Here is a 20,835-nt window from a genome sequence, read left to right on the forward strand (position 1 = left end):
TACTTATTCTCACCAAAAGCAAAAGCAAAGGGATTTAACCACTAAAATGTTCTAACCACTAAAAGTTTCTAGAAGGACAAATGAGATTTAAAACAGCATAAAACAAAACTGGTAGTTTAGCACCTAACCATGTTTCAGTTAGATCTAGAAAAAAATCCTCTGATGAGCAACAGATTTATATTAAAGAGTACTGTTTAAATAACACTGAAACTTCCTGAGGTAAGACTGTTTTCTAAACCAGCAAACGAAAAAACCCTCAATTTCCTGCTGAAAAAGTTACACTGAATATCTTTGTTATTGCCTGTATTTGGATAAGGCCAAACAGCATAGGGAGAAAATGAACTTGTTGGGCTTCATCAAACGTATTTCAGAAAAAATGAACCAGGGCTGAACATCAGAATATTGTGCTGGAAAGGAAAACAAGTCAAAGCATCAGACCTTAAAGCTTTTAATCATGAATCAGATCTAAAACTAGTAAGAATCCTAACTATGAACAAGCCTCCAACATAAGGCTTCTCCCTCAGAATGGTTGATGCTGTTTTTTGGTTTTTTTCTTGCCTATCCTCAAAGTTTTGAGCAAGAGAAGATGCAAACTTTCAGCCTGGCAGAAATTAACAAACAATTTGCAAATCCAGCTGAAAAAACCTGTAACAGTGATACCTCCCCTCCCTAGAAACAGATTTGCAGTACTAGTAGTTATTGTGATGATTTGGGGCTTTTTCTACGAATAGCATCAGAGCAAATGGCAGGATAAAACCAATCTGTGACAAAAACGGCTTTCTGAAATAAATTCAAACAATTCCTGTCTCCAAGAACAGTAAATCCATCAGAGAGTACCTAGTCCTCCAGCATGTGCATCAATGAGAGATGCTGCCACTGCAATCCCTTCGGGGAGTCCCAGATCTTGAGCAGCACCCGGGGTCAGACCTTCCCCAACAGCCTCTCCAGGAGACAGGACGTGGTTTCCTGGGCAGACACAAGACAAACCAAACACCTGTCAATTCACCAAACAGAAAAACAAATGTGTGTGTCATTGCAAGAGTTCCCTTCCTCTCCCTCCAGTTAAGCCTCCTATCTATAAAACAAAGCAGTGCATCAAAGAACTCTGTGTGATGAAGTATCTTTCATTATCTGTCTGCAGATTAAACACAACCATGCCAGATCAGGCTGTCCCATGGCAATTCAGAAGTTCAAAAGCATTCAATATCCTATCTAGCCACAGAGAAAGATTTCACCACAAGCAATTAAATTCTGCTTGGCATCTCTCCAGGAGATATGAAATGCAGAAATCCCAGGTTCTTGTGGAAGGTGCTGCCTGCAGGCATTGTCTGGGCAGGGAAGGAGATTCAGCTCAGTCCATGCTCACAAATGAACACTGCACCTGTTGCACAAGGAATGCACAAGGAACAGGCCAATTTTTTTCCCCCTATTTTCATCCTTTCCAGCAGTTCTACTAGGAATTAGGTGGCTATAGCAACAGAAACTCTGAAAAAGAAACTGGCTTAAACAGCAAATTCCTCTAGTTGCAGCTGTATTTCCTCACAGACTTAAATAATCCCTTTCTGAGCCTTCTCTGGCCTGTGTAATATGAAGAAAACAAGAACACAACCCTGCCCTGTCACAGGGAGTCCAGGGGCAGGTCCTGCCATAACACACACCCAGTTTTGCCTGGGCTTAGAAGAACAAATAAGATTATTTCAAGTACCAGAACTTAGGGACACTCCTGAGAGCCTCCTCCCACAGCTGGAGCACTGAGACTGAGCTCTGGAACTGCACACACTTCCATATTTACCCAAAGGTTTTGGGGGAAGAGGCAGCAAGCTCAGTGGGAATTCCTACAGACCTCCCTGCCAATGCCAGGGTTTTTAGTATCTACTTGGAGTTTTATTAAATTCAACAAATCTGGGCAGAGTTGGCAAAACTCCACTTTAAAATAAGAAAAATGCTATTTTCACAGTCAATTTTATTGAGAATGTTACACCTGAAGTATGTTCTGGTATGTAGAAAGGACATAAAACATCCTCCACAATAGACATTAATTGAGAGGAACAGCATATCATAAAATATCAGGAATACAGTAATTTCCATGAGCATAAATTTCTAAAAATGCAGTTATACAACCTTACTGTTTGAGGAAAAGGTTATGATATTAAATTCACAGGTCTTCAATTTTAAATATCACTTAGATCTTTGCTGTAAGTTATGTTGGTTCTTAATTTTTAGAAGCTACATTCTCCTTCTGCTCACTTCCTGATGGATGCAGTGTATGGAGCATTTCAGGATCAGCACACACAACTTCACAGCTGCTCATTTCTCCAAGAGTTTCTGTTCTATTGACAGCCACACATCACTGCCCCTGAAATTCCAGGCTGAACCTTACACTGGAAATTTAAAACAAATCTGTGTAGCCAAAACTGCTGCACATGAAATTGGGTTTATACTCAATATTGGAGGCAGTAAGCAAACCTCATCATTAAGCTTTATACAGAAGGATATGAGGACATTAAGTCACCTCCCCACAGGAAAAATTCTGTATTATATTATTTCTGCACTTAATTAGTTACTTTTTGTAAATTCAAAACACTGTCCTGGCTTTTTCAAGAGATGTATCTTCTGCAGTTTTCCCCAATAATCTGGATGCTCTTCTTTAAGAGATTTTTGTATTAACATTTCTGACTTTTTAAGACATTGGAGAAAAAATACAAAGCTGTCTGTCTCTCCTGACATTCAAAGACCCTGCAGGTAGAAGGAAGTTCAAAAGAGTTCATGCAGCTAAACCCACATTTTTTTCTTCAGAATCAGTTGCTTGATCTGAAAGCACAACCACAGTGTATATACAGCATGAGATTAAATTAATCTGAAATCAAACTTCTTTTCTGGCATGCCATTCCATGGTTGGCTAGTTTATATCAGTCATACCAGTCAAACATTTCAGTTGTGTAATTATTATGTAGTTATACTCCATTTTAGAGATCAGGGCTACTACCAGACAAAATCTTTTCCTACCAGCTTCTCAATTACTGCATTTCTAGTTAATAAGCACTAAGGGAACAATTTCAGAGATAAAGATAATCCTCTCCTCTACAGCAGCACAAGAAAATGACTATATAATTCTTTTGGTACTGTTATTTATCAGAATGACTAGCAGCATGGCCATAAAATGTGTGAGGACATGTAGGGATGGGCTTCTTGTCATCTGGAAAGGCAGCATAATCAGCTTGCATTTTAAATAAAATAATTAACAGTAGTCTGCCCCATGCATTGTAGAAATTAAAGTATTCCTGAACAAATATTCCTTGACTGAGAGCACTTCCCAACACCTGGGAAGGCAGAGCAGTCAGAAGTCACCCATGGCAGGGATTGCAGAGGGGAGTTCTTGTCACAGGACAGAGAAACTGAGTGCACAAGGAGAGGATTCTCACTCTGCCACTCTCCTTCACCCTCCCAGCCCTACAGATCAAGGAAAGCTCTGCCAGGCCCATTGGAGATGTCCCCAAGGAGCTTTGTGGAAGGGAAGGAGCAGGCTCTGCATGGGCACCTTTTCTGTCATCAGGAGTTTGCCTCCTCCCCTACACAAATGTGGAACAGACAGAGCTTTCACTCAAGCACATGGGCACAGAGCTGGGAAGGGAATTATTATTCTCATAGTTCCATCTTCACCAAAAAAACTAGAAATCTCAGCTAAGCATCAGCATGCTTAGAATCTGTAAGTGTAAAGCTATTAAATGACCAAATAAGAAAACACAAAAAGCAACCAATAAGGAGACAGAATTAAATGTGAAATTTTTGACACAAACTGTATTCCAGTACTAGACTGGGAGGAGAAGATTCTTACTTGAGCAAAACAGAGCAGCTTTAGAAACCCAGGGGCAGCTCCTCTGAACATAAAGGTGTTCTACAGTACACACCAGCAATTCAACAGCAGGTGCTGCCACCCTTAACTCCAACCTGTCAGGGGGAAAGAAGCTGTCAGAGGGCAGGGAGGGAGGCAGGGAAGGAGGGAAGGAGGGAAGGAGGGAAGGAGGGAAGGAAGGAAGGAGAGAAGGGGGAAAGGAGAGAAGGAGGGAAGGAGGGAAGGAGAGAAGGGGGAAAGGAGGGAAGGAGAGAAGGAGGGAAGGAGGGAAGGAGAGAAGGAGGGAAGGAGGGAAGGAGGGAAGGAGGAAAGGAGAGCTGCCTGCACACAGGCTCACAGTGAGAGCAGGACAGGAGCTGCATAAAGGAGGCACTGAAAGGCCCGAGACTCCTCAAGGCTCCTGCCAAAGTAAATGTATGGAGTCTTTTGTTTACAGTAGTCTCCTGTGCAAGTCATTTACCTTTGCTATAATGACTTCCAAAATTAGAGCTAACCAAACAAACCCATAATGGCTGAAGCTGGAGGACTTTCTGTTTCACATTGGTGCAGCTGTTTCACTAATGCAGTGCCTTAATCCACAACCTTTCATTTGGGACAGACAGGCTATTTCCAGCTATTTTTTCCCCTATAAAGCAGCAAGTTTACAAAAGGAAAAAGCTGTCTGAATCTCTTCCTTCTCTTTTATCCTTTTTCGAAGACTGATGTTAGAATTTGGTGTGATCAAGCTTTGTTTAAAGAATTTATGTGCTACCAAAGACCCTCTACCTTTTTAGGTGCTTCCCACAGGAACCAGCTATTTACCAGACACAACACACGAGGCAGATAATGCATCTTCAGTCAGCTTTAGTGATCCAAATTCACTGTATTGGCCCACTAATATTTAACAGAATGAGATATTTTTCAAACAACAAAGCTGAGAGCAGCCAGGGCACAGCTGACTCCAGCACAGCTTCTCATTTATCTTGCAAAACGGGGCTGCACTTTGTGTATTTAGTTGTGTAAGTGCATAAAAATATGAAGGGAAGAAAATTCAAAGGAGATTTCCCTTCCCTGAGACCCAAACAAACCTGAATTTGGATATTTGCCGAAATGTGAGCAGCCTCAGAAAGAAACACAACCCAAGGGTACATCCTGTCCCCATTTCACAGCTCCACCCAAACTGTACAATTAAACTGCTTTCTGATTTAAAAGACAACACAGAAAACAGATACCCTGTTAAATAAGTGATAGAGAACGTGCACTGAAGAAGTTATCTCATTAAACAAAACAGATGCTAAACAAGCATCAGAGGAAACAGGACCTTAGTAAAAAAAAGCACTGTCCATCCAAATGTAATAAGACATGTAAGGGATTTCCCCCCTTCTTATTTATTACAAAGCATGTAGATAATCTCAATTTTTTGTGTTTCGTAATAATTCTCACAATGCCAAAAGTCTGGGGTATGCAAGGAATCTCAATAAATAACACACATTGTCCCAACCCTATCTTATGTACTACACATTATCAAATATCCCTCTCAATTACAGACAATAGTCACATTTAACTGAGATGTGTATGGCTAATTTTTCTACAATTTTTACCCCAGCTGAGTAGCCAAAATAGCACTAAGATCAGAAGGAAGCAGAATAATGATGCTGACTGTAAAATTGTAATGCTAATTTTTTCTTAGTACTAAATGCATGGTGGTTAGAAGATGTTAGGAACAGTGAGATTTGGGGCTTTTTTTTAACCTCCAAATAACCTCCATAAAACTTCCTGGCCAGCAGTTAAGGACTTTAGAATTTTCACTGAGGAAAACCAAAACAAATTGTGATATTATATGCCAACTTATTTAAAAGTGAGGCAAATGGTTAAACAAAATCTCTTTGGCTTTCTTCAAAATTCATCTCTGTCTACACAGGCTGCCACAGTAGCTTGAGGCAAATCTAATTTGGGGCCTTTCCATCCCACTCTCCCAGAGAGCCTTTGGCTGAACTGCATCTCCACTACCTAATGTGTAAATACTTCAGGCAGATGTATTAGGCTGCTAAACACTGGCAAAATCAAATCAGGCAGATCCTGGTTCATTAAGCTGAGCAGCAAATTGGTCAGCAAACCAGAGATGCCTCCTTCAACAAAGACTGCTTGGCCCAAGGAATGAGAGCTACTCCATGGGTAGATTACTAACTTTCCTGGGGAAAGGTCAAAAGGAAAAAGAAATTCTGCATCTCTGGGTCAACTGGCATGTTAAGATGGCTGGGAGTGGGTTTTCTTTGCTAGACTGCAGTGAAACTGTGCAGAATGAATGTGTCCTGCCATGTGTGGTTCACTGCTCTCTGCTGAGCTGCATCTTGGTATAAAACACAGATATTTGATGTCTTATAAAGGTACAGAATGCAGTATCTTGATGTCTTTCTAAATAATCACAGGGAATGCATTTACATCCAAATTCAGCTACCTGAGCTCAAGTTTTCACTTGCAAACAATAATTTTGCTAGGCTGGTAATTAATATTTCTGTCTGTCTGTACAGCAGAATATTCCTCAGAGTCTCTCTACATACAAAAATCAGTGCAGATGGCAGGACAATCACTCTGCTTTCAGAGTTGCTGTGCCCTGCTACAGTCCATTCCTAAGACTGTAAAGGCAATTTAGCTTGTATTAATAATGGATTATTATTTAACAGATTTTTTTTTACTGGATGTTTTTTAATAACTCACATGATAACAATGCCTCTTAGAATAAATAATTACCACTTTTTCAGAACTGAATTAAATGCCAGATCAAAAATAATCTCATCAGTTACTGAAAGGACACTTTTAAATCTTTCAGCCAAGTTTATTCCCCACCACATTCACACAGTATCCAGTTTTAATATCCATACTAAGAAGATACTGATGCACTGTAAACTAAAAACGTTCAGAAATGAGCCAGGAAAATAGTTACAAGGGTTGAGAAGTATGACACTTCACCCAAAGGTTTTTGGGGGGACAAACTCAGAGTTTTCCTTGATCATAGGAAATTTGAGTTTGTGCAGGTCAAGCGTGTCCCTATGGTCTGCCAGGCAGGAGTAGGAAGTTAAATCAGATGAAAATCAAGTGTGTTCTTTAATTAATTCATTAATTTTGAGACATGACAGCAAGTAACAATCAACAACCTTTCAGTCTGAAGTGGGCTCTCCATCACAGGAAATTATAAAATCAAGATTAGTTCTAAGATACACTTTAAACTACTTAAACATTAATTTTAAGGAGTCCAACAGCCTCTGACTTGGAGGAAGTCAGCAAATTGTTTGAAATAGTCCTTCTGATTTTGTGAGTCCTGACTCATAAAGCAGACAGCACTGTTTTAAAAGTTATCTCAGCAGGAGGCTGAAGCCAAAAAAAAAGAAGATGAATAACAAATTGAAACCAGGGAAAGGAAGAGTCAGGTAAAAAGAAGGAATGACCCAGAACTATTCTGAGAAATGTCTTTCTTTTCTTTCTTTTTTTAGAACAGTATGAAAAATAAGGAAGGAGGATATCTCAGAAATTTAAAAACTGAGCAATTACAACAGGCCCAAGTCTACTCAAAGCTTCTATGAAATTTAAAATCAGAAATTCAATTAAAAAGCTCCTAGTTTTCATACTAGAAAGTTTCCAAGTCCCCATTTTGCCAGAGTAGAAGCAAAATGATTCCCCAGGCAGGCAGAGACTGAGACCAGAACTCTATGAGTGCATAGTGGAATATTTCTTTATTACTATTTTTTTAGAAGATCTAAACTTTTACAAGAGTTTTCTAAAGTATGAAGGATGGAGGGACAGCACACTTGTAAGAGCAGAGAGAAGTGGGAAGGAACCACCTGCCAGCAGGACTCAGGCTGAGGTGAAGGATGGTCCCTGTCCTGGTGGAAGAGGAATGGAAAATGTCACCCAGGAAACATCCTGGAGAAACCTGAGCCAGATGAGTTCAGCTCAGCCTGGTCAAGAACATTTTTTTGGAAAGGGGAAGAGTATCTCAGATAAGACAGCAAGGAGAAGGCCTGGAGATGAAGGGGAAAGATTTTATCCATGAGTTTATCAATATCTGATGGGAGGGAGGGAGTAAAGATCAGGGAGAGACTTTTCTCAGTGTGACACTACAAATGTGACAAGAATAAACTGAAATACAGGGAATTACATTTAAACCAAATTTTTAAAAATGTTTTTACTGGGGAGAAGTGGTCAGGAGAGTGGAACAGGTTGCCCAGGCAGATTTTGGAATCTTCACCTTTGGAAATTCTTAAAACTCAACAGGACACAGCCCTGAACAACCTTCTGTAGGTGATTCTGCTCTGATAATTTCAAGGTATCCCTTCTAATCCAAAGGATTGGTGTGACTCAGTGATCTCAAGATGGAAAAAGTATAAAATAAAACAGAAATCACAGGAGTGTGGAGCTTTTCTGAGGAAAAGCCCAACTTCTTCCTGCTGAATCATGTATTACAAAATAATGCCTCGAGTTCTCAGGAAGGAGACACCCAAAAACCTCTTTGCACTGTGCCAGCTTTAGCTCCTTTGCAGTTGCTACAGCTCTTGGACAGACTCAAATGACAGGAAGCCAGAAAAATGTTAGCATATTTGGAACACTATTCACTTGTAAATTCCATGGATTTTGACAGCATGTAAGTGTAAATATCCTCTGATTCATCCTTTTAATTTTGTTTGAAATTGCAGCATGTTGTAATTTATTTGGGATAGCAAAAGACCAGGGAAAGACACATAAAGGCATCCCATACCAGAAAATCCCTTCACTTATTATTCTTTACCATTTGCAAAGTACAGTGTTTAAAGCTTGTTGCTGAAATCCAGCTACAAGCTGACCTGAAAAAAAAATAAAAATCATCATCCCTTTCTCTCAGCCTTCAAGGAAATCCCCCTTATGCTCCAGAGCATTTGGCATCAAAGGGATGGAAGAGACAGGGAAAAGTGGCAGAATGAATGGATTGACCATTCCCTCCACAGCTGCTGTAGCATTGAGTTAATATTGACCATAATCTCCCACCCTGCACTGAATCTCCCACGTTCAGCCTTAATGTCAATAAATTAAGAGAACATCCAAGTCTTAGAGCTGACTACTGACAAAACAGAGAACCTTTGCAGACTCTATTGGAAGATATTCAATGCCATTATTAGCTTTGTATGTGGAAGGATTCAGTGGCACATTCAGGAATGTAATTATTGATATAAAAACAGGTTTTCTGTACTATCAATTTATTAATAAGTACTTCAAATGAAACAGCAATAGAAAAGAACATCCAGCCTTCCAGTTGTACAGATCCATCTTTTCAGGACTCTGAAAAATGGCATATGCAAGTACCCAGGCCCATAAAAACATCAAGCCTGCAGTCCCCAAAGTCCTGGAATTAAGCAGAAAGTTAAAAATTGGGTTGCAAAGTGGTGGGGCTATACATTAAAGCACAGGCAGAATGCTGGAGCAGGGAGAGTGATGGACTGGAGTAAAGGCCACTAACCAGAAATGCACTTTAAAGTCAAACTCTTCTTAATTGAAAACATAGTTAAAAAAAAAAAAAAAAAAAAAAAAAAAAAAAAAAAAAAAAAAAAAAAAAAAAGTAGAAATCCTCCTGAGGGAAGATAGGAAGATAGGGGCAATTTGTGGAAAATGGAAAACATTCTTCTAGAAAGTGGGAAAAATCCAGAATAGGATTTAAGTAAAGAGATGTATGAGGAGAACAGGCTGGTTTATGCCACCATCATCCCCAAAATCAAAAATGAAAGAATTCTTCCAGTTGTACTCTAAAGCAAATTAAGCAAAACTCCAGCAATTTCATTAATATCAGTTTGCTGCTCCAGCACAGATGAAAGAAGGTGACAAACTGCCCTTTACAAAAGCTGTAAAACCTGTAAGAACAGTAGAACCTATTCTGTAGTACTCACAATGCTCTCTCACACAAAGCCACCCAAAAAAGACCTGGTATGAAATATTACTATTCAATAAAAAAATCATTATTTGGTCCCTTAAGTAGGCCCTGAAGTAGAAGGCTGTGGTGAAAATTTATCAGGCATTTTTCTCCAAATGGAATGTATGCTCCAGTGCCCTAGGAGCTCTATAGTACATGAAATTTTAACGGAATTGTTAATATCTTTCTAGGTTTTATAATACCACAAAGAGATACTCATCATGTGCTCTTACCACAGCAGATAAATGCTAATGCCTCTAGTACACAACACTTTCACAGTGGTTTGAATACCAGTCATCTTCCACTCTCTTGGTGAGCAAATTCATGGGATCAATAAATTGTTCAGTGTCTCCAGATAAGACTCTTTACCTTCACAAGCCTGATCAGTAAATTCATGATGTACAGAAGGGACCACAAATAACTTATGTGGATTCCCTGAAAGGTTAGTCTGCTCTGAGAAACAGAAAATGTCAAAGGCCTGGGAGTTTTCAGATGTGAACCCACACCCTGATATGGGAAAGGTTTGTGGAAGATCCTAAAGGTCAGATGTGAGGGTCTCCCTTATCAACAAGGTCATGTGTTAAGTTAAACTGAAACCAAGAGGAGTGTACTCCCTGGAACCACAGCACTCTGATTACAGTAAATATATTTTTTAAAGGGCAAGAAGTTTTAAAAGTGATGCTTTAAAGTGTATTTACCAGAATAAAGAAATATATGCATTAAAGAAGTTGTTCTCAGGTAACTTCAAAAGTATTTCCATTGGCATGAAAGTTAAATCTATTTCCAAATGAAAAAATAAAAAATCTATTTGTAGCTATTTATCTTTGGTTCCCTCTGATTGGAAACAATAATGATTTCAGTAGAGATTGGGAAAAAAAAAACAAACAACAAAACAAACATAGCTTTTCTGCATATTTCAAACTGGCAAACTTTGTATTTATTTTTGTTACAGCCAGAAAATTTTGCTAATTTTATCTTGTGACATTTTGCTTTGGTTAAAAGAAATGATGATTCAGAATCTTGTTATCTTTTAGGAGAGATACATGAGAAAAAGGCCATTATCTCTCTTTACAAGGGGAATGTGCAGGCACTAAAATATATCCCTGCCTTTGAGCTAAGCAAACCTTGAGCAGCCAGACAGCAACTTAGAGTAGCTTGAGAACAGAAGAGGAAATTCCACCAGAATTACTTCAGCCCTGTCAGGTTTTTGGTTTTGTTTTCATTTCAGGAAGAGGTTTTGAGCATGTACAACCCTCCCTTCAACCTCCTCCTGCCTGGGTTATCTGACAAGTTTGAGCTCCTTTATCTGCAGGGCAGCTCAGTGCCCTGCTTCCCATCCTTGCCTGTCAGCCAGGGCAGCTCTGATGTTCCTGCTGGAAGCACACACTGTCCAGGGAGTGGATATTCCCTTGGGATAATGGGATGTACTTGCAGCAGCTGGGGCTGTTCCCCTGTGGGCTGTTCCCCTGCTGTAAATGCAGCTGGAGCTGAGCTGGTGCAAGGTGTGATCCTGAGGTGGTTTTGGGGCATCCCTGGCAGGGATGGTGCCTCCCCAGCAATGCTGACACCATGGATGTGTGGGAAGGAATCTCCCACCACCCAGGACAATTCCAGCTGCAGTTTGCTCAGTGGCTGGGTATCACCATCCTGATTAATTTGAGGAAAGCTGAGCTGATTCAGAGTGCTCAAGTCCAACACACTGAACACATTCAAACAAGCAAAGCCCCCAGCTCTTAATTGGAGCACTGCTCCCATTTCCATTCCCCCACACACAAGGACACTGCTAAGATTTAAAGGTGGCAGAAAGCAAAGCATTTCCCCAGGATACACCAGCATGGAGCAGCTCCTGGGCAGGGTGAAGTGCTTTGTTTTGACTCCTTCTGAAGCTGCACCTTTCCAAGAGACTCCAAGCAGTGCAGGGTAGGAGAGAAACCCAAGGAATGGAGTGCTGGCTGCTGGGTTCTCACTGGTGCAGTGAGCTCTGAGCTCCCTCTGCACAGACACAGGAATGAAGGACACTCTCCTGCTTCTTGTGATGTTATCACACTGCTAAATATAACACAAACAACACCTTCCTTTTTAAAAAGGCAAGGTTAGACAAATGGTCAGGGAAATAAGCTCATATTCTCCCTAGGGCCAGGTTTCAGCATTATTATGCAAATAGAAATTGTCTTATGCTGTGGATTCACCTGAGGGAATCAGCCCCAGAAGCTGAAAACCAAAGGATTTCTCAAGGTGAGCACAAGCTACAAGTTCTGGCTTAAAGTTTGGTGCAGTTTTGGAGGTCAGACTGCTTCCCCAACTCCAGCCAAGACACTCTCTTGCTCACAGAAGACTCTTCTATGGTCCATTTCTTAAAAAAAAAAAAAAATCCCACAGTTTTCAATAGAACTAGACACTTGCACCAGTAACTCACAAGAAACACTTTTGCCTTGCAAGAAACATATCAACAGAAGATAACTTACTGATTTATTTTGTAAACCTTGTGTTTTAACAAGCATGGAAGCCTGATACTGGGAATTGATGATTTCTCTCTTAATGAATGTTCAGCCATATATAGGCCAGTGTTATGAGGCTCCTATCACAACAAAAGGCCCCTTTTATTAATGGTTACTTTATCATCTAAAACGTGCATGTTGTTACTTAAAATGGCAAATTGCTTTGCACTGTCCTTGAAGTGCATTGCATAAATATTGTATTCAAGCCTTAGCTTACACTTCATAAATAATTTATTTTTAAAATACCCTTCCATGAGACCACTAGCTGGCAACTTGTTCAATTTTTGCTGGTAAAAACCTGTATTTATTGCAAGTCTTATTTTAACTTGTTGAAGATTTGCTAAAAGCCACATGTGACAGATGTTTTAAGAACTGTATTCAACCCAAAACCTCAGGAAGCTGAAAGCCTCATTCTCCTGGTAGATTTTGTACCTTTGCATAAGTAGTTTCCTTTGCAGGGGAAAAGCTGAAATCTATTCAAGGAAGCTTTCAAGTACTATTTTCTGATAACCCAAAAATGATTGATAGCAGATTATGTGATGATCAGAAAAGTTTATAGATTTCATTGCATTTCTTTTCACTACAATCCTTCCTCCATTATCTCCATTTCATGTTGCTGCATTTAAACTGCTGTAGAAACTTGTTCAAAGTGCTCAACATTAAAAAAAAAAAAAATCAAAGGAAATTTCAGATAATTAACTTTGATGAATGAGCATATTTTAATTCATGTCTGGTAATATTCTTGTTAATGACATGTCTGCTTAGGACATCCATTAAAAGTCCATTAACTTAACAGGGAAAGTCTAATAAAGTTATCCTGGAAATTTTCTGGTATATTAACGTTATGGACTTTTAATGAATATCTGCTGTAGGAACTGCTATTAGACAGGCTACTATTCTAATTAAACTTGGGCTCTGAGAGTGAAAAAAATGTATAAAGATAACAACAAGCAGAAGTAGCACTTTTTTAGATAATTACTATAAGGGAGATGGGTACTGGTCACAAATCATGCTATCAGTAACAGCTATAAATTATTGTATTGTAGCTTTTTTTGTAACAAGTGTGTCCTTCATGTCATCATTGCTGGTGCTCCTTTTTACTCCTCTATTGTTGAGACTGAGCAGTACAGAAAGGCCTTCCAGGACAGGAGATAAAAAATTTAAACACAGTTTCTCACAACAATGCAAAGTAAAAAATGCACTTAGGAAGTCTGTTCCCTATGGGCATCTCAGCAACACATTTGAAGCTGCTGAAATTCACAATAGTACAGCAAAGTATCTTTTTATATGTATATATCTTTTATTCATAGAATCAGAGAATGGGTTGGGAGGGACCTTAAAGCTCATCTCATTCCCACCCCTTGCCATGGGCAGGGACAGCTTCCACTAGATCAGATTGTTCAAAGCTCCATCTCTAGATATTTATATCTTTTACATATATGCACATAAAGCTTTTTATTAATCTGAATATATATTTATTAATATGAATATATATGTAAATTAAAACCCAACCCTGATATACCTATTTTTTCATACTTATCCTTCACCAAATCTTCCAAACCAATCATTTTCCAGAAACTGTCATCCCAACCTCTATCTGATGTGTATGTCCACTTGCACACTACTGTACAGAGAGACCTAGAAAAGAGACAATATAGGCACAGAGTCAGGCAAATGAGCATGTTTGGGTTTAAGCTTGTGACTAGAAACAAGAATCTCTTCTCCACTGGTCAAAAACTCCAGCAGAATGCTCACATATAAAAAAAAAAAAAAAATGGTTACTGTTTGGAGTGCACATCTTGAGGACCTTAAAAGGACCTTGTGTTTAAGATTCTTCTCTGCTGAAACAACTCCTGGTCTGGCCACTTCACTGCATAAATCAGTCAAATAACAGGCTGTGCATGTGCTTGGGGAGAGCAGGGCAGGAGCACAACAGCTCTGGAGCAGGCAGCTCAGAGTGCTGCTCTTCCAGCTAAATGGCTGCTTAAACAGTCTGTCCTGAGGAAAACTTTGTCTTACTTCTCTTACAACTGAATTACCAACAGGAGATCTGGATGATGGGGTCAGATGCACAGGTCTCATTCCTGAGAAGCTGATGTTAAACTCTGCTGGGCCAGGACAGCACCACGGGGCACAGGCAGGAGCAGAACACACACAGAGGACAAGAACACTCACAGGAAAGCCTATCCTAACACACAGAAGGGTTTTTATCAATACCCCTGACCTTATTCCTCCCCAAAGTATGAACAATATTCCTGATTTAGTATTGCATAGGCTGTTTTCTGTCTCAACACTAAGAATCATCTCAAAAGATCAGTATTAAACTGTGCTTGAAAAGTCAGTCAACTAAAAAGTACTAAAAATGCTAAATACCACTGAAAACTGCAGCTCTGTGTAGTCCTGGGAATACCACAGTACCAGCAAGTGCAAGACAGCTCAGATGCATCTTGGGGAAAATCACAACTGTTCTCAGAGAAACTCTGCTCAGAGGTGGATTTTCTTTGATGTTTTACAAGAGAGTTTATTTGTGACTCATGTTTAGCCAAGGTGAGCTTACACAGACATATTCTCTTTATTAGGATGGTACAATTTGAACCTGTATCTTCAAAGCAAACTCAGTTTTACTAAAGCATTTGACTTTTTCTTGCAGTTTTGCATAAGCAAAAACCAAATTAAATTTTTTCCCTTCAAAATTATTTTTTGGAGTAAAAGAAAATCTTCCCTTTTGTCCAAGAAAACTACCCAGGGACTGAAATATTAATTACAGAATGGGTTGGGCTGGAAGGAACCTTAAAGCTCATCTTGTTCAGAGAAGATGTTTTTATTTCCTAGCTGCAAATCAAAATCAGAGCTTATAGCCACTGATACTGCAGACAGAGTAATACCAAATAAGAACAGGAAGAGCCTTTCTACACAACTGGAAAATTATCTGGGACTTGTATTCCATGTTTTTGGGGGCTTACAAACAAGATGTTACAAGGAGAAGTAACATCCTCTTATGTGGCAGTCAGCAGAAGATGGGATGGTTACATGGACTCTCAAAACTCCCATTTTCTCATCTGGGACAGAAATGTGCATTTTAAATGCCTTATGTTTCCTTCCATCCTGTTCTACAGGAGTAACCATGTTTTTACAACCAGAGGACAAGTGATGGTCATTCACATCCCACTGGTTGTAGAGGTGTGTTGGTTGCTCTTTGCTGCAAGAGTATAATTAACATTATATATTTTGGGTGGAAAAAAGACATTAGTTAACTATTTATACCCCTATAAATAAATGCAGTCAATAAATACAGAGATTATGCTCTTAAAACACTTATAACACCCCCATCCCTTTTTTTTTTTTCTCCTTCTTAATGTTTAAAAAAAGACCACACAATCACAATTCAGTGTCTGGTTTGAAAACAGAAAAAGCACATGACCTGTAACTACAGCAATGACAATGTTGATATAAGGAATTCCAATTTCCAAGGATTTAAAAGCCAGACACAGAAATCTAATTAGGACCTTTGACAAAAAACTGGGTGAATAAATAAATTCTAGGCTGAAGAAAATACTGGGAAAAAATAAACATTTTCCCCAAATTGGTTCAAACCTCTCATTAAAAGGAAAAATAAAGACAGGGTATTTGAAATAAAAAGCACTTCATCACTTTAGGAAAAATTTAGACATAAAGAGTGAAAAAACAATGCATCAAGTTTTCCCAAATATGGGAAATGCCAAATCATAACAAATTATCATCAAAACCAAATATGTCTTTTTCTAATTAGATTGAAGCTCTGAACTAATGCCACACCCTGAAAAAGGCTCCTAGGAACATGTTTGAAACAGGGGCAGCTCCCTCTGAGAACACCAACCACACACAGGCCCAGGGAGTCACTGGGGATGGGGAGACACCATCCCTTGCCAATCCACAGAATTCCAGCAGATCTGAGCTCTCTGGCAGGATATGGCTGGACTGAACACATGCTGTAGATTTATAAATGCAAGCTGCTCACAGAGCAAGGATAAACAGAGGAGTTTGGGTTGAATTTTTAACACAGTATGGAAAACAAACAGGGAAAGACAACTCTTCTCAAATGAACTGACTGGCAGATCTCAAAGTGGAAGGTTCTGGTATGAGAATCAATCTCAGATCTGAGTTAAAACACTAATACATTATGTTGACAGGTTTTCATTTTCAGCAAGAAATTAAAAATGCTTGTTTTAAACACAAAATGCTTGTTTTAAACACAATCTGAGCATTCACACTTCTCTGGGATTCAACCTCCTTCTTCCACTCTTGCTGTCACTCAAAAAGTAGGTGTTTAATGGAACAATATGGCTTCATACAAATCCCTAATATCAAAGAGAAAGTGTCATACTGCAGAAAGGCATTCTGCTCTCTCAGATAACAGTCCAAATCAAAGGATTTCTTTGTGATGGCCCTGATGGAATTACATCACTACATGCCTCAAAAGCACCTGGATGGGTTGAACACAAACCCCTCACCTGGTGAGGTGCTCACTCTGTATGTCCCTAAAGAGCTCTATGCAGAGAGAACAGTTCATTCATGGCTTGTCACTGCTGAAGTCAATAGTATAGATGTATATTATATATATATAATATTTATTTATATTTTTTTATATATTAACTTTATAGGAAATCACTCAGAAATTCTCCTCCAGAGAATCACCCTGAAAATGGAACAGCACAACCCTTAACTTGGGGAAACTTTATCCAGAAAGACACTGTGGGAAAGAACCACCTGAGGAACCAAATCAATGCACCTACAAAGAAAGCCTCAACTATGAGAAAACTTTATATTTCACAGAACTCCTAAGTTTGATGAGATGAAGGGCAGACATTAAACAGAAACAGTGCTGATATCTGCCGTGGTATATTCCATTTTTTCCTATTTGGCAGCGTTCCCTCAATTATTTGGTCATAAACACCAGACTTGTGCTGGCTGAAGCTGGATGAACCAGATGGGTTGGAGCAAATGCTCCTCTGACTTTACTCCCAGGATCAGCTGGGTTCAAAGATGCAGAGAAGAGGGAAGAATCCTCTCCCTACTGTCTAATCCAACTCAGGATTTGAGGAGCCATACATGGAACCCCTCAATAGCACAAGCCATGTGTAGCCAGACTGAAATACCATGAGCTTGGACACTCTTTTCCTCAAGCATACTCCCAGCACAATGAAATTAAAGATTTCCTTTCTCTGTTCAGAACAAAAAGTTTTGCTTAGAATATTTCTACTGAAAACAAAACAAAACAAAAAAAACAAAAAAAAACCCAACCAACCGTCATGCATGGAAAAAATTTTATTATATTTAAAACAGATTTTCAACAGGAAAATTATTATGTTCAGAGTCCCATACATGTCTCTTGCTGAGGACTGACTGGGTGTGCTGAAGTCCTGCATGACCAGAATCTCTGCATTAAAAACAGAGACATTGTGAATACACACTTGTAATTCCCATAATGCTGTCTGGAAGCAAATAACCTGCAAAAGGATCTGGGGCAACTGGACTTGTGATCACTCAAGTGATCAAAATTTGTTTCTGTGTGGCTCTTCCCACATTATCTGCCCTTTCTGAGTATTTTCTCTCACTGTTGTACTTCTTGGAGAGAAGGAAATCAGATACATTCATTGAAAATGGGAATTACTGCCTGCTCTAAGTTACTGGCATAAAAAGATAAAAGTCACCAAAAAACTTCTTCACAATTATTCAGGAGTCACCAGAGCTTCTCACTTTGATGATACATCTCCCACACTCCAAAAGGGATAAAGCGAGCATGGACATGATTCCCAAATCTGCAGAGATCCTGCCCTGCCTGAGTCAACACCAGCTAGAAAATAATCCTGGAGGCCACTCCTTAACTGCAGTTGTCTCATGGAAATCATCCCTTTTATGAGTATAGGTTGATAGGTAAGCCCTATCAATTAAAAGTTACTAAAATAAACAGGTTTTTTTTCCTGAAAAGTGACCCCATAAGGTATTTCTACATGACCTTCCATTCCAGAGGGCTGGTCCAAGATTATCTAGCCTGGAAAATGAGTCAGTCACCAGCTTGAAAGGCAGAGAACCCCTGGCTGGGGCATCCTGAGGTGAATGGCAGCTTTGTTCTCAATTCCCAAGCAAAAGGATCTGCTCCATTCATCCCAACTGCTCAGAAATGAACCTAAACTCATGAACTTAATTAATTTTGTAGGCATCATTAACAGTGCAGCAGTTCAATCATTGGATCACTGAACTAAAGCCAGCTGCACCTGCTGAGGGCTGTGCCAAAGCTAAATCCTACAGAAGCAAGGATAGGGTACAGTTAAATCCCAAAAGGAATAGTGTGCAGTAGGATAAAGTAACTCTTTGCTGGGCAGCTTTTTTAAAGCTACAAAGAATCAAAAGCTAAGAAAGCTTTATGAGGTTGTGAATGCAAGGAGGAGACGTGAAACAATGGAGTGTGACTGTCACAACATCAAATGATTTTTCTTTTGTTCTACAATGTTTAAATTTAAAACAGATTTTGAATTCAAATTGTAAACCAGGGCGTAGATTCTGCTCAAGTGAACATCACATATTGACATCTGGGCCAGGCTGCCAATGTCCTCCCAAATTCTGCACCCCCACAGTCTCAAGGCTTTTCACAAAAGGAGGCAATTTACACAGCTCTAACACAGACACAGATCTGACTGTGGTTTGTGCAAAAATGTCCCAGGCAGAAAAAATTTAATAGCTAGCACACATACTGCCAGCATCCAAGAACAGAACTGGGCACTGGTGCTGCAAGAGTTTAAAATGCAGTGGAGATTATCACAGAGCAATAGGAAACCTGCAATTATTCTCTGCTCTGTTATGGTAATGCCATATCCATTAATCCATAGCCTTTGAAACAGAACCAGGCTGTTGGATCCACATCCACCACTGGCATTTAGGAAAAACATCTCTGCCTGCTTGGTGTATTTGGCTGCTTGGGGGAAATAGAGAAAATTTGTCCTAAGGGAATACTTCTCAAGAAAGAGGAGAAGAAAAGTGACATCTGATCATCGAGAAATGAAATGTATGAAGTGTAGGAGATGCTGTCCCTGTTGAGTGTTTGCTAAAAGGAGTCCTGGCAGGGCTTTGAGCTCAGGGTGGTGCAGAGGAGCTGCCCCTGCTGTCCCCCAGCCCATCTCTGGCTGCAAAGCTCAGGGTGGGAGAGGCTGGCTGTGCCCTGACTGCAATCCCCTCCTTTCACCCCTTCAGCTGCAGGTACACACAGCAAAACCTGTCAGGGGCTGCTCCAGCCACCCCACCGTGCAAACCCCAAGTTCCTAACATTTCCAACACATTATTTTTTATGATTATTGCCTTTGACCCAAAGCCTATGGAATTCCTGCCTGCCCAAACCCATTGTCTTAGTGAGCTGTGCAATTTGACTCTTGCCTGAAAAGGGTTTTCATCTTCCAACAAAACATTAAACAGGCCAAACAAAGAAGACAGGTGGGGAAGCCTGTTTGGGACAAGTAGCAGACACATTCCCAGTTGTACTCATGGGCCTCAACTTTCAGTCTTTGCATGTCTGAGGATTTAAACCTATTCAATAAAGGTAGTGAGGAAACTACTGTAATCAGCATTAGCAAATCCACCAGCTTCAGTCTTCCTATGCTCTGGGTAACACTTCTATTTGATAATAATGAAAAGTAGTCAGCCTGCCATTTAGATTTTTTGAAGGGAGCTAAATATCACAGCAAAAGGAAAGCTTTCTCCCCACTTTGAAATCTTCACTAAAGCTGCAGAGAATAAAAATATTAATACAAATAAGAATGATCCCAAAGCATGATGAAAGGCCAATATTTGTTCACACTAAGGCTAGTGGCAATTTTGTCATATTTCATAGGTGAAATAGGATTAAACTCCAGATCTCAAACCTTAAAAGTCAACGTTCAAAAAGTTACTTGGATGTTTTCTTTTTCCTCATCATGCGGAAAATTGAGTGTCAGAAAATAGCTCCTCAGTTTCCAACAAAAATGATTTAGTAGAAAAGATTTCTCTTCCCAGTAAGTGTGCAAGTTTGCTAGAAGACACCAATTCACAAAAAGTCAGTGAACAGCTCAGGACCTACAAGCTGCACACTTGAAGGTAATGCAGATACTGACATTTGATTATATAACACCTTTCCAAAGCCTTACAAGATTTTGGGGGTTTTTTTGTTGCTCCAAAATTTTATGTTGGATACTATATATGGTGTGAAGATTTCACAGCTTTTCCTTCAAAGCTGTGGTTAGAACATTGCTTTAATGATACACTATTCCCCCCATTTTCCCTGAACACTGCTGACTTGGGGAACTCTTGGAGTCCTACCAGGCTCCTTCCCAACCAACAAGACTAAATTTGGGGGTTAAAAATCTGTGAACTTGTATTCAGCAGCTCTGTTGGCCTCACATCTGGAAAAGTCAGAATTCTCACTGGACTGGTGGCACAGCTTTTATTTAAGAATATAAACCAGGTCTCCCTTTCTCTGCCATAAATCTTGCTGCCAAAGCAGAGCCCATGAAAGAGCAATGCTCTGTAAGGTGAGAGAGGCCTTCAGGGAATGGCAGCTACAC

The 20,835-nt window shown here is 39.7% G+C and overlaps 1 protein-coding gene across 6 annotated transcripts in view; it reads right to left on the minus strand.

Moving 5' to 3' along the window:
• Positions 1-20,835, minus strand: part of FGGY (FGGY carbohydrate kinase domain containing) — a 127,656-nt gene that overhangs the window by 66,259 nt on the left and 40,562 nt on the right. For 5 of the 6 annotated variants that reach the window (XR_013775268.1, XR_013775269.1, XM_079313723.1 and 2 more), the window contains exons 6-7: positions 13,788-13,903; positions 838-966 (exon numbers count right to left, since the gene is read on the minus strand). Coding sequence is in view for 4 of the 6 variants with exons in the window: in XM_079313723.1 (XP_079169849.1) it covers positions 838-966; positions 13,788-13,903 (245 nt within the window). In the remaining 2 variants the exon portion in view is untranslated. The remainder of the gene's footprint in view (positions 1-837; positions 967-13,787; positions 13,904-20,835) is intronic. The other variant, XM_079313725.1, reaches the window with a different exon arrangement.

The sequence above is a fragment of the Erithacus rubecula genome (genome assembly GCF_903797595.1).
Source record: "Erithacus rubecula genome assembly, chromosome: 10".
Classification (NCBI taxonomy): Eukaryota; Metazoa; Chordata; class Aves; order Passeriformes; family Muscicapidae; genus Erithacus; species Erithacus rubecula.